Below are 13011 nucleotides of genomic sequence, written 5' to 3' on the forward strand. Positions count from 1 at the left end.
TTAACTCATCCCTCACTTGGATGGACATTTCTCCAGGAAGACTTTTCCCCTTTTTCATTTGAAAACAGTGCCTTAGCGACCATTTTATTTCTGTAGCTTTACCACTGTGGCCTTGGTAGCACTACCTTTATGGTGAGCAACAGAAGCAAGGCAGACAGGAGGGAAGTAGTGTTTTATTTTTTTAAATCTTGAAATAAACTTGAAGAATGTAAAATATATATATAAAGTCAGCCCTCTACATTTGAGGCTTTTGCGGATTTAATTATTTGCACATTTGTTCTCTCTAGGAATCCCTAGGTCCTCCTGAGCAACTCTGCTGGAGGCTGACCATAGAGTTGCCCTGGAGGACCTAGAAATTACCAGAGAAAACACTTATCTATGCATCTGTAGGTCCCCCAGTGTAATCAACCTTTGGCAGATGTTCGTCACAGAGTTCTGCTGGAGGACCTAGAAATTCCTAGAGAGGTGTTTTCTTAAGTAAGAAAAAAAAGTATTTTTTATTTGCAATTTTTCCACTTTCACAGGGGTCCTGTGCCCCTAATCTTAGTGACTGTGAAGGGCCCACTATGACTCTTGTTAGAACAGAAGTGGGAAACTTGCACACCTTGAAATATTGTTGAACTGTCACTCCCAACATTCCTTACCACAGCTGATGTTGGTTAGTGCTGCTGGGAGTTGCAGTCTAACATTTCAAAGGCCTCCCAAAACAAAGGCCTAGCTAAACTAGCATCCTCTTTTCAACAGTAGTCAAACAGATGCCTTCAGGAGGCCCACAAAGCACAACAGGAGGGAAACATCGGCTCTACGAAATACCGTATATACTCATGTATATGTCGAGGGCAGTTTTTGGATCCAAAATCATGGATTTTGATATGACCCGTGGATAAGTTGAGAGGCAAACACCGGAGGATGTTACAAAAGATCTTAAAGGGCGGGGGGAGCACTACTTCCCTCCCTATCTCTCTCTCTCTGGACCTCTCCCAAGCATCAGTCTCGGCATGGAAAAGGGGAAATAAACCTCGGCGCATATGCACACGCACGCGCGCGCGCGCACACACACACACACACACACTTCCCCTTACCAGAAGCATCTCCAAGGCTCATGACTTGCAAAAAGGAGGACAGACCCCACTGTCTCTCTACTTGTCACCCCCAGGACTCCCAAGGCTCATAGCTTGCAAAAATAGAGGACAGACCTTTCTCTCTCTCTGCTTTTCACCCCCAGGACTCCAAGGTTCAAGGCTTGGAAAAATAGAGGACAAACCTTTCTCTCTCTCTGCTTTTCACCCCCAGGACTCCCAAGGTTCAGGACTTGCAGAAATAGAGGACAGACCTTTCTCTCTCTCTGCCTTTCACCCTCAAGACTCCCAAGGATCAGGACTTGCAAAAATAGAGGACAGACCTTTCCCTCTCTCTGCCTTTCACCCCCAGGACTCCAAGGCTCATAGCTTGCAAAAATAGAGGACAGACCTTTCCCTCCCTCTGCCTTTCACCCCCAGGACTCCAAGGTTCAGCGCTTGCAAAAATAGAGGACAGACCTTTCTCTCTCTCTGCTTTTCACCCCCAGGACTCCAAGGTTCAGGGCTTGCAAAAATAGAGGACAGACCTTTGTCTCTCTCTGCATTTCACCCCCAGGACTCCAAGGTTCAACAATTTTTACACTAACAAAATGCCTCAATCAGATTCCAGCCCAAATACAGTCATCAAAATGGGCATCCCACTAGTCAGAAGGTAAGTATGGGAGTATGGTTAAACTCCATTTGCATTCCAATGCACACTCTTCTGCATGTATGTACACATAAACACACCACATGCACATATGTGTACACACACACAGTAAATAATTCACAGAGCGCATATCTAATTCATACAGTGCATTTCCAAATAAAACAGTCAACTTACTAGCATGTTTGTCTGCAAGCATGATGAGGCTATTGGAGATATCTCGACGTCTGTAAAAACACACCACTTTTGCTTCCACATTGCCATTGGCTGTCTGAAAAACAGATAGAAAAGAAATTTAAATAAATAAATAAAGCATATATCAAAGAACAAAACACAGGAACCAGCAAAACTTTGCCACAGAAAGTAGAGCTGCCTCACAATCTTGCATTCCCATAAAGACTTTCTCCCAAGTCTAATGTTATCTTTGTTATGTTGATATGGCATGCCCTATGTCTTAATCAATATAATTATCTGGACCACCAAAGAGATGCCTCAGATGGCAGCCTACTGTCTATAATTCCATGTTTGCCCTGTCCTCATTAATTATGGGGTCTTTCACTTTAACTGCCATGGAAACACCCTATAGCAGTGATGGCGAACCTTTACGGGCCTGCATGCTCCAACTAAGAATTTTTCCGGCACATCCTGGGGGCAGGACTTCCGCCCACCAGGGAAGGGACTTCCACTCTTCGGGGGTGGGATTTCCAGGACGAGACTTCTCTCCACAGGCTTTTTCCGGCCCCCAGCTGTCTCTGAGAGGAGCCATAGGAGTGAGCCTATGGCTCCTTCTCAACTTCCAACTGTCTCCAAGAGACAGAGCTGGAGTTGTCTGCTTTGAAACCATATATGTTCTTGCAGACTGTTCAAGTGATCCTTGTCCTACCTCCATGAATATCACTTCTACTGACAATCACTCTCAGCCAGCTTTTTAAAATTACTTAGCTATTGATTTCTATTTATTACTACACTCAGCCCTCCACATTTGCAGCTTTTACTTTTGTGGTTTTGAATATTCACAACTTTGATTAATATGTTCTCTCTAGCAATTTCTAGGTCCTCCAATGTGACTCTATTGTCAATTTTCACCAGAAGCTGTGCTGGAGGACCTAGCAATTCCTAGAGAAATCACTTCTCTAGGCATTTATATGTCCTCCAGTGTTATTGTATGGGTCAACTTCTGGCAGATAATGACTGCAGAATTGGCCTGGATGCCCCAAACATTCTTAAAGAGGTGTTCTCTCAGTTTAAAAAATAGTGGGTTTTTTTATTTGTAGTTTTTCCACTTTCACAGCAGCCCTGTATCCCTAATCCCATTAAATGTCGAGGGTCCACTGTATTTGGCCAGTTCAGACATCTCTGATGGGCTCATTCCATGGCAAAAGGATGTTAGCAACCAAGAACAGATTTTTTACAAAAGCATATCAGGTCTCATTAAACAAATGGTATATTAGATGTACAGCCTTTTTCAGTTATGGCAAAAAATTAAAGTACATTTCCATTTCTAAAGAAGTTTCTTGGCAGAGTTTACACAAGAACTAGGAGAACATATATGCTACTTGTGTAAAGTAGCAGAAAGGATTACCTTATTAAGTTCTTCTATCCGTCTTATCAAATATGGATTGCTTGAAGAATTTTCAAAATAGACATAATCTGTTAGAAAAATGAAAAGATATTTAATGTTCTTCCCTCAAAAAAGCAAAACAAACACCAGTATTAACACTCTGAGAAACCCAGTGGTTCATGGTTTTATGGAGGCACACTGTTAGTATGTGTAGATTCAACAAAAAGCTGGCTTTATTATATTTTAGATGTTCAAATTTCATGAATAAGTTTTCTTCTGTATTTCCCAGGATTAACTGAGTGGAACCTCACTAATGATTCAGTCCCACGATTTATATAGTGGTTTAAATTGTGCCCAATAGGAGATTCACACATTTACAACCCTTAAAGAATTACTTTTGTGTTTTGAAATAAACTAGGTTTGGGCTACCAAAGCTACTTGTAAATCACAGCCACAAAGCTAAACTGACAAATAACATTTCGCACTAGATGGAACCTTAAAGTAGCCTTTTATCAAATCTCTCAACCAAAGACCCCAGAACTAACAACTTAAAAATATGAGATCAAGAAGCATATTATTAGTAGACTCTTCAGTTAATATTTTTTCAGATCACAGCTTCCTAAGCACAGTTTGCTCTATTGATTAATATAATCCAACACTCTTCCCTCTATATAGACTGCTACTTTGCAGCCAAGAGTGTTGCTGCTTGTATACCCTAAATTCATTTCAATACGAGTTAAATGGTATTCTACCAAAGCCCATGTGACTCACTTTGTGAAAGCTGTAAACATAGTGACTGTCTGGGTCCCAACCATAGCTTCTCACCCATTAATATCCCAAGTTGAGAAGACAGGCCAGGATAGCACAGGCCAAGCCCATGCTATCCTGGCCTAGGTTCCAACCCGGATCAGTCCAAGAGCTGCATGGGGATTGGTGGATGTTTACATGCCCAGCGTCAGAGACCCACCACCACCATGCGCCCCTTATCTCCATTCACCATTGCCACTAGTAAAAAGCCCCCATCACTACATCTAACATGGAAATGGGTTGTCTGGTAACACTCACATGGCCAAGTGCCCTGATCCCACATCAGAAATGGCAACAGTGGTCTTGTCACTAGCAGCAACAATGGACAGAAGTGGTGCATGGGGCCATTTGATCTGTCAGTGTTTGTAAATGGAGGGTCATTTTGATCCACACCAAGGCCTCTTTAACCCGGCATTAGGTCGGCTCCACAGAATTCACATCCAGCCTGCTGGATTTTGGCCCAGCCTATGTCTTCTAAACAGGATGATGTGAGACCAGGGGAACACAGGCCTCTTGGCTCATGCAGACAGCCCTACAGTCTATGTGGTGCTGTCTTTGAAAAGTGCACATAAATTTCATCTGGCTCCCAAAAAAGTTAAGACAGATTCCTAATGTTTTCTGGCTAAAGGGAGCACACAACCTGTCCCAACAGTTACACACACTGCCAGTCCATTCCCAGGCACAATTCAAATTGCTGATTATGATATACAGTGCGCCCTTACTTTACACGGGGATCTGTTCCAGACTCTCCCGCGTAAAGCAAATTCGGCCTATGCTTGAGCTCCATTTAAATGAATGGGGCTTGTGCATGTGGTGGCGCACACGCACCACAGGCGCACACTCCATTGTTCCCTATGGGACGCGCTGCCCCTTCTCCCCGCGCAGCTTTCAGCATATGCTGAAAGCCGCATATGATGCAGGCACACTGTGTAAAGCCCTATATGGCTTAGGCCCAGATTATCTGAAGGACCACATTCTTCCATATGAGCTGGGCTGGCCCCTATCTCAATCCCCTAAAGGTACTCCAGGTTGGAACATATGAAAGAGCTTTCTCAGGACTGTTCCCAAGCTCTGGAAGTTCCTCCCCAGAGAAGCAAGATGAGTGCCCCCCATGTTTATTCAGTGGCCAGCAAAACCTTGTTTGCTTTGACAGGGCTTTGGGAACTGACTATTCATGGGAAAAGGGCTTTTAATAATGAGTTGTATTATCTGTATTTGCCATTTTTAAAAAATGGATTTGCTTTGAAATTCCTTTTACTCCTATTGATAGTTTTATTATATTTTAACTTTTGTATGTCTGAGTGATGAGAACTTTTATCTGTATTCCTGTTAACATTTGTAAGCTGCTGAGTCCCAAGGCTGGAGGATAAGGTGGAAATTAAACAGCAAACAAACAGTTATTGGTCACTGAATCATTAAAGGAGCTGACCGTGAATCATTCAAGCACTGAAACAGATGCAAGAAATGACCTTCACTAAATGCACAAATAATATATCAAAAGAACTTCAATTTGATGTTTAAAGGTATAATTCCACACTCTCTCAACCTCAGAGGTTGGCAATGGCAACCCCCCCCCAAAGAAACATGCCAAGAAAGCCCCATGATAGGTTCACCTTAGGGTTACCGTAAATCAGAAATTACGTGAAGGTGACAACAATTGCAGCAAAGAGAATTTATATATGAACACAGGTAGTCAGGAGAGAAAAGGAGCCAATGATTTCTTTGAGATTGTTCACAAAAATATCTGATTTAAAATGTGAGAGAATGATCTCATTCAGAGCTTCAGAGCTTTTAAAGAAACGAAGTGATTGTCTGCATTGTTTAACCATATTACAAAAAATCTTAGAGATTTATGGAAGTCACTTGTTTCTAGTGAAAACATTCCAGCATATAAAGAAAAAACTCATATATCCTACAATACATCTAGGAATATCAAGGATGTTGTGATCCATACAGAATTTAATGCCCCAGACAAAAATATAATACTATAATGGGTATGCAGAAAGCCACAGGACATCACACATGTGGATACTGTTTGTGCTATGCACAAACAACTAAAGTCACAACATTTATAAATGATGTAGATTAAAAACAGTACAAACTGACTAATTTTTGTACCCATAGCACTAGTTATGTACAGTAATTTATACAATTCAACACATATACAAAAAAATTTATGTGAGGAAAATCTCTAGACTTGTAAGCATCTGCAGATGGCCCTACCCCATTATTTTCAGTGGCAGCACATGCACATAGCTGAGCAAACACAGTTAAGCACACATTGCACATTCACTGGCAATAGTGGGACTTGAGGTCCTCTAATTTTTCATATCCACAGGGGGACTGGAACAGAATGTCCGCAGCTATGGATTGAAAAAGGGTAGGTGCTCCTTTAGTTAATCATTTTTTTTAGAAAGACAGCATTCAATATCAGATATGTCAGTTTTTGGGTTCTAGGGTTAATTAACAATCAAAATGAAGATACTCTTAAGAAAAAAGAGATGGAGTGGGTTTTAAGCTTAAAATCACTAGCACCAACAGATTTAAACAAAGATCTGAAATTATAATATCTAATATCTAATATTAAGACAAATATAATCGACATGTGAAGCAAACTGATGAAATACCCAGGATAATTGCATCAGATATCCTTGTGACCAATCACAGAGAAATCATTGGCTTCTTCTCTCTCTTGACTACCTGTGTTCATGTACAAATAAAAAAGAATGATATTCTCTTGTTCAATTTGCTTTGCTTAATTATCTGAAGAGCATTTGGGGTTGCATCCAAAGATATAATCCAGGTTGACATCACTTTAACTGCCATGGCTCAAGTGCGATGGAATTCTGGGTCTTGTAGTTTTGTGAATTATTTAGCCTATGTTAGAGCGCTCTGATGCCACAACAAACTACAAATCCCAGGATTCCATAGCACTGAGAAATGGCACTTTGTGTCATTTTGTATACATTTTATGTCTGATGTTGATATGTGGATATATATGTTGGATTCAATGGCAATAAATATATATATTAAAAAAGAAAGAAAGAAAGAAAGAAAGAAAGAAAGAAAGAAAGAAAGAGAAATAGCAGTTAAAGTGATGTCAACCTGGATTATTTCTGCGGTGTTGATGTAACCTTACACAACTCCAGAAATTTCTATTTGAAGATAAGTAAGTACACTTTGATATGTTAAACAACGTTAAACAATGTATTTTATACATTTGTTGAAAATTTAACTGATTTTATATTGTCTCCGTTAACGTATGTAACTGAAAAGTTATTTGTATTTTATAGTATAGACCTTGAAGACAAATTTTGATAGAGGCCAAAACACGCTGAGCTTTTAAAAGTACTAAGAAAATAAAGAAGTGACCATCCATCAGCACATTTACTCATCTCCTATTTTGATTTTATTGTCTACATCACAACCCTTCAGATATTTGAAGACAATGGTCATGTCTCACCGCCATCTTCCTTTATTCTTCTGTCCTCCTGGCTAAACGTATTTCCAAATATTTCTCAATCGATTTATTTTTCTAGCTATATTCAAATCCTGATCACCCTCTTTTGCATACACTCATTGGTCAATACCTTTCTTAAAATATGGTGCCTGAACCTAACCACAGTACTGAGATCCAGTCTGTCCATCTGCCTGTATCTCCTACATAAATTATCAGCTACCAAAAAATAATAATAATGATCAAAAATCAAATGCCTTTATGTTTTGTTATAATTGCTATTTCTGGTAATAGCATGGACAATTTTCAACTGCTAATAACCTCTTACATCTCCCATCTAAGATTATCTTTAATTTTGGGGGAAAGAACATTAATGTAAGATTTTATAAAGTAGCACACTGTAAATCAGAGAATTTAAAATAAAATATTGTTCATATATAGACACCTACAGTAGAAAATATTCTTTTTTTGTTTGTTTGTTACGGTGGGCCCTTGGATAGGCTGTAAGAAAAGGACAAACCTCAAGTGCTAATGACAACTCCCATCTCTAACTTATCTATAATGCATATCCTCATGAAATACAGGCTGAGTCTCCCTTATCAAGAATTCTGAAATCTGAAATACTGCAAAAAACAAAATTTTTCATGGCTGGCTGAGATAGTGAGACCTTTGCTTTCTAATGGTCTTGTTCAATGGACAACATTATTTAAAATATTGTAGAAAATTACCTTCAGGTTATATGTATAAGACATACAAAAACACAAATGAATTCTGAGTTTAGACTTGGGTCCCATCCCCAAGATATCCCATTATGTATTTACATAGGTATTCTGAAATCCAAATAAAAAATAAAAAATCCAGAACACTTCTGGTACCAGCATTTCAGATAAAGGATAAGGGAGATTCAACCTATACTTGAAGGTATTTTTCTGGGACTAAAGTAGAAACTTTAAAAAAAATAACACAACTCCAGTGAAAAGCATAGACTGGCAAGTAAATATAGCAATTAACTGGTACATTACTACCAGTGTGAACAGAAGAGTGTACTGGCTAGCAGTGCAGGTAACATTAAGAGCTGAAATAATTTCCATATGCATCATGACTCATACAAAATGTGTGGGAAAGTATGCTTTGCAATGCCACGATAAATGGTTTTGTACACTTTCCAAATCATTACACTGAAGAAGACTTTAAAAATGCTCATGGCCCCATATGAGGGCTATGACCTTGAGTGAAGAATTCATGGCCTTATTAAAAATGACTAGATAATGCAAACCTTCAGTTTAACTGTCATGAGAGTATTGCCATATAGAATATAGGGGACAGATGGAGACTTGTAAACCAAACTTAAACCACTATATTCACCAAAGTGTAATCTAAAGTCAAGTGAGTACAGCACTGTGGCCTTAGAAACTCAGAACCTGACACCTCCATCCTACAATCAGGGATGTAATTCTTTGCTAATTTCATTCTTGTAGGAAGTGACAATTCATTTTAGCAATTTTATTCCCAGTGAGAAAAAAGTATTCCAAAAAATGCAATTTCCAAAACCAATCTGTAGTTTTGAGACTTGCTCTGTACAAAAATTGTGTATGTGTTTTTTGGGGCAGGAAACAGCATTTTCTGTGCAGAAATATTAATGTCTGTACATAAAATATTAATGTCTGTACCAAAAAATGCTGGGTTTTGTACAATAAAGGCACCTGCAAATTTTGAGTAAAATAAACCCCAAACTGTAAAGATTCTCCAATCCATGATTCTTGGTTTCCCATTTGAGCAACATTTGTCAATATTCTTTCCATACCTATCTTATACACATATACCCAAAAGAAAGCCCCAATTTCAAATTATAGTTTATAAAACTGCAACTCTAAATATAATTGAAGTTACCCTGTGTTACCCAAATCCCTAACATAGCTCTTTAGAAAAAGATCATTTTCCACATCTAGAAACCTACATTGCCCTTTTCAATTTCTAATTACATTCTGAATAAACTGTACTTTTATCGTATCAAGCATGATAATCTTATGCCAAAATTATACATAGCAAGTGTTATGTTATTAAAGTAACAAAATTACTTTCAGTCCTTAAAGAAGATTAATACTGCATCTTTTCAATGTTTCCAAAAATGTCTTGGGGGGAGAGGACGTTTTAAAAAGTACCCGAACAAACAATAGTTATTTTTCTTTTCCAGGTTTTTCTTCAGACCTTCACCTCTCTACTGAACCCTCTCCTGAACCCTCTTTGACAATACAGGCACTTTAAGTTGAAGCCAGTTTTTTAAAAGAAGTTTACTACTGCCTTACAGGAGATGCACAAATAATTCACTCAAGAAAGAAGGAAGACAAGTCTGCCTGCCAATGAAGTCTCTCATTAAAGAACAAGGCTATCTCTTAGTGAGATGCCCAAAATCAGGTCAGGAGCACGGCATTATTTCCTTGCTGTACTGGCTAGAAATGCAGAGGTAGTGAGCAGCTAACAGCCCAAAGAAAGGTAGAGTTATCCCACAGGTGAACAGGTAACTTCCCATGCCTTTTCTTTCATTTTTGAATTTCATTTCACCACACCTTGAAGATGCTTACAACATGACTGTAGCAATTCTGGCACTTTAAAAGAACAACTGCAGTAACCTGGCATTCAACTATTCCATCACAAGACTGGAAACTGCCTCAGAGCACAGTTCAAGCTATACATCCTGGCTCTAAAGAAGCTACTTTGCCATGGCAGGTACAACAAATGAAACCATACTGAAGTGCTCTCACTCTCAGGACAGATAACATATCACTTGGCACCCTTAAACTGAACCCAAACTGAGTTCACTTTAGAATTGGAAAGCGAAGAAAGGAAATAGAAACTCAACTCAAACTACCCAATATGGATGTTTAAGTTCTGGAGGTTAAATTAAACACACTATTTCACTGGTCAAAACAGAACTTTTAAAGGCTTAAAATGACCTACTGACAAAACAAAAGACTAAGATTCAGCTGGGAGTGACTTACAAGCTATATTATGTGGCAACAATGTCCCATAAAACATAGCTTCCACAGCTTTGAAATAATGTGAAAATTAATGATATTATTCACTACATGAGGATATTTTTGTTACACTTTTTAAAAAGTTACTTATTACTTTATAACATTACCAGGAGATACAAATGAGGTTAATAGGAGTTTTTAACTGCTAAACTTATTTCTATTTTAAAAATCAATGAAAAAATAATGTTACTGACACACTGCCAATAAGCAATGTTACTCCCATGTTATGGCCAACATTTTCTTTTTGAAATATAGCACTACCATGTTCGCTTTTTGAATAGCATACTTAAGTTCTGTTCCTTTACTTTGGGGACTGTGCTACCTTACATTATATGGGGGGAATAACATACATTAATACATAGAAAACATATTGAACTTCCACTGGACATTAGTTTCATTATGGAGAAATCGCTCACCTAGAATCAGAAGGATCACAGTCAGGAAATGTGTCTTGTACTATTTTGCATATTTTAATGGAATCTGACTATTCTTCAATATAATATACAAAAGCATAGATAATAACTGGAACAAAGATAGTAGCCATGGTAGGGAAAAAATTAATAAGAATTTAATAAAATGGGACCATTGTGAATTGCAGCAAAAGCTGATGACCTTTGTGTAAATGGAACATTGACTCCATTCTGGACCTTTGTCAAAGATGATATCCAAGGTACTGATTTTTTTTGGTGAGAGGAGTTAGGGTTTATCACCTTGGATAGTTTCTTTAAAATTCAGGCTAAAACCCAGAATATATCCACCACTTCACTAAAACAGAAGCAACCAGCCACCATTGCATAGAAATACAAATCCATGCTTCCTGAGAATGCTCAAAATGGAGGACATTTTGGTCCTGGAAAAGGAGGACAGGTCACCCTGCTTATAAATGTAAATCCATGCTCAAAATGGAGGACCTTTTGGGATCCCTCCTGGACAGAAACCCAAAATGGAGGACAGGCCCTGGAAAAAAGGAGGACGCCTCCTTTGCCTGCGAAAGTACATCCATGCTCTAAATGGAGGAGGCTTTAGGATCCCTCCTGGACAAGCCCTGGAAAATGGAGGACGTCTCCTCTGCTTATGGATGTGAACCCATGCTCAAAACGGGGGACCTTTTGGGATCCCTCCTGGACAGAAACCAGAAATGGAGGACAGCAGGCCCTGGGGTCTCCTGTCTCAAGGGACCCCAAAACCATGGAGGGAGGGAGGCCCTGTGCTGGAAAGGGACCCTCCCCAATTGGCCAGACCTACCTCCCACTCGGTACATGTTGGCCGCCATGACGCCCTCCTCCTCCTCCTCCTCCTGGAGCTGGGGAAGGAGAGGACCGCCTCGTTCCTCGGCTCCTCCACCGGAGCCCCGGCCTCAACCGCCCGCCGCCTGGGCCTCCAAGCCGCCAAGGGTTAAAAGCCCAACATCCGGGTCCTTCCAGGCTGCGCAGCCAAGCGCGCACTCAGGGCGGACTCCGCGGGAGAGGAAGGGTTAATGGCTGACGTCACGTGATCCGGCTCCCGAGGGGAGGGGCAGGGAGAGGAGGAGGAGGAGGAGAAGGAGGGAAAGGAACAGCAACAATGAGTCCAGGTGGGGGGTCCTGTGTGCGCATGCGCGAAGGCACAGGTGGCTCTTTGATTGGCACCTCTCCCTGAGGCCTATCTCTGTGGTGGCATCTTTCCTGTGTTCAGTCAACAAACAACTACCACAAATATATAAAACACAAATATACACACACAGCCCTGGTGAATGTGGAAAAACCATCCCAAAACAAACAACAACAAAAAAAACACTTTTGTTTTTACCTGAGACAACACCTTTCTAGGAATCTCTGGGTCCTCCAGGGCAACTCTATGGTCAACATCAGCCAGACACTGACCATAGAGTTGCGCTGGAGGAGCCACAAAGGCCTAGTGGAGTGTTCTCTCTAGGAATCTCTACATCCTTCAGTGTGACCTTTGGTGAAAGTTGACCATAGAGTTATGCTGGAGGACCTGAGATTCCTAGAGGGAACACATTAACAAAATCTGTGGTTAATCAAAAGACGCAGAAGTCAAAGTGGAGGGACAAGTGTTTACACACACACACACACACACATATAGTGTGTGGGTATATATACAGTGCTCCCTCCATTCTCACGGACTTGGGATCCGCATCCCTTGATTATCCGAAGGGGACGAACAGAGGGCGTTAAAATGGGGCGCGTGCCTGTGGGAGCATACTCAATAGGGCTTGAATAGGCACGGTTTTCCATTTTTACCGGGGGGGGGGGGGGGGCTGGAGGGGATCCCCTGCAAAAAACGGAGGGAGGACTGTATATATGATTGGGAGGGGCATTAGGGTATTTTATTGTATATTTTTAATTTTATTGTACATTGTATTTTACTGTCATTTTTGTTTTATAACCTGCCTTGATTCCTTCAGGAAAAGGCAGGATATAAAT

General features: G+C 40.2%; 1 protein-coding gene across 7 annotated transcripts in view; it reads right to left on the bottom strand.

Moving 5' to 3' along the window:
• Positions 1–12007, bottom strand: part of MTA3 (metastasis associated 1 family member 3) — a 215477-nt gene extending 203470 nt beyond the window's left edge. For 6 of the 7 annotated variants that reach the window (XM_089529184.1, XM_089529185.1, XM_089529189.1 and 3 more), the window contains exons 1-3: positions 11831–11961; positions 3308–3375; positions 1903–1996 (exon numbers count right to left, since the gene is read on the bottom strand). In XM_089529184.1, the coding sequence (XP_089385310.1) occupies positions 1903–1996; positions 3308–3375; positions 11831–11858 (190 nt within the window). In that variant the 5' untranslated portion in view covers positions 11859–11961. Of the gene's footprint in view, positions 1–1902; positions 1997–3307; positions 3376–11830 lie in introns of all 7 variants that reach the window. The other variant, XM_089529190.1, reaches the window with a different exon arrangement.
• Positions 12008–13011: the final 1004 nt, after the last annotated feature.

This window comes from Sceloporus occidentalis, unplaced genomic scaffold (genome assembly GCF_023333645.1).
Source record: "Sceloporus occidentalis isolate IW3139 unplaced genomic scaffold, rSceOcc1.0.p SCAF_6, whole genome shotgun sequence".
Taxonomy (NCBI): Eukaryota; Metazoa; Chordata; class Lepidosauria; order Squamata; family Phrynosomatidae; genus Sceloporus; species Sceloporus occidentalis.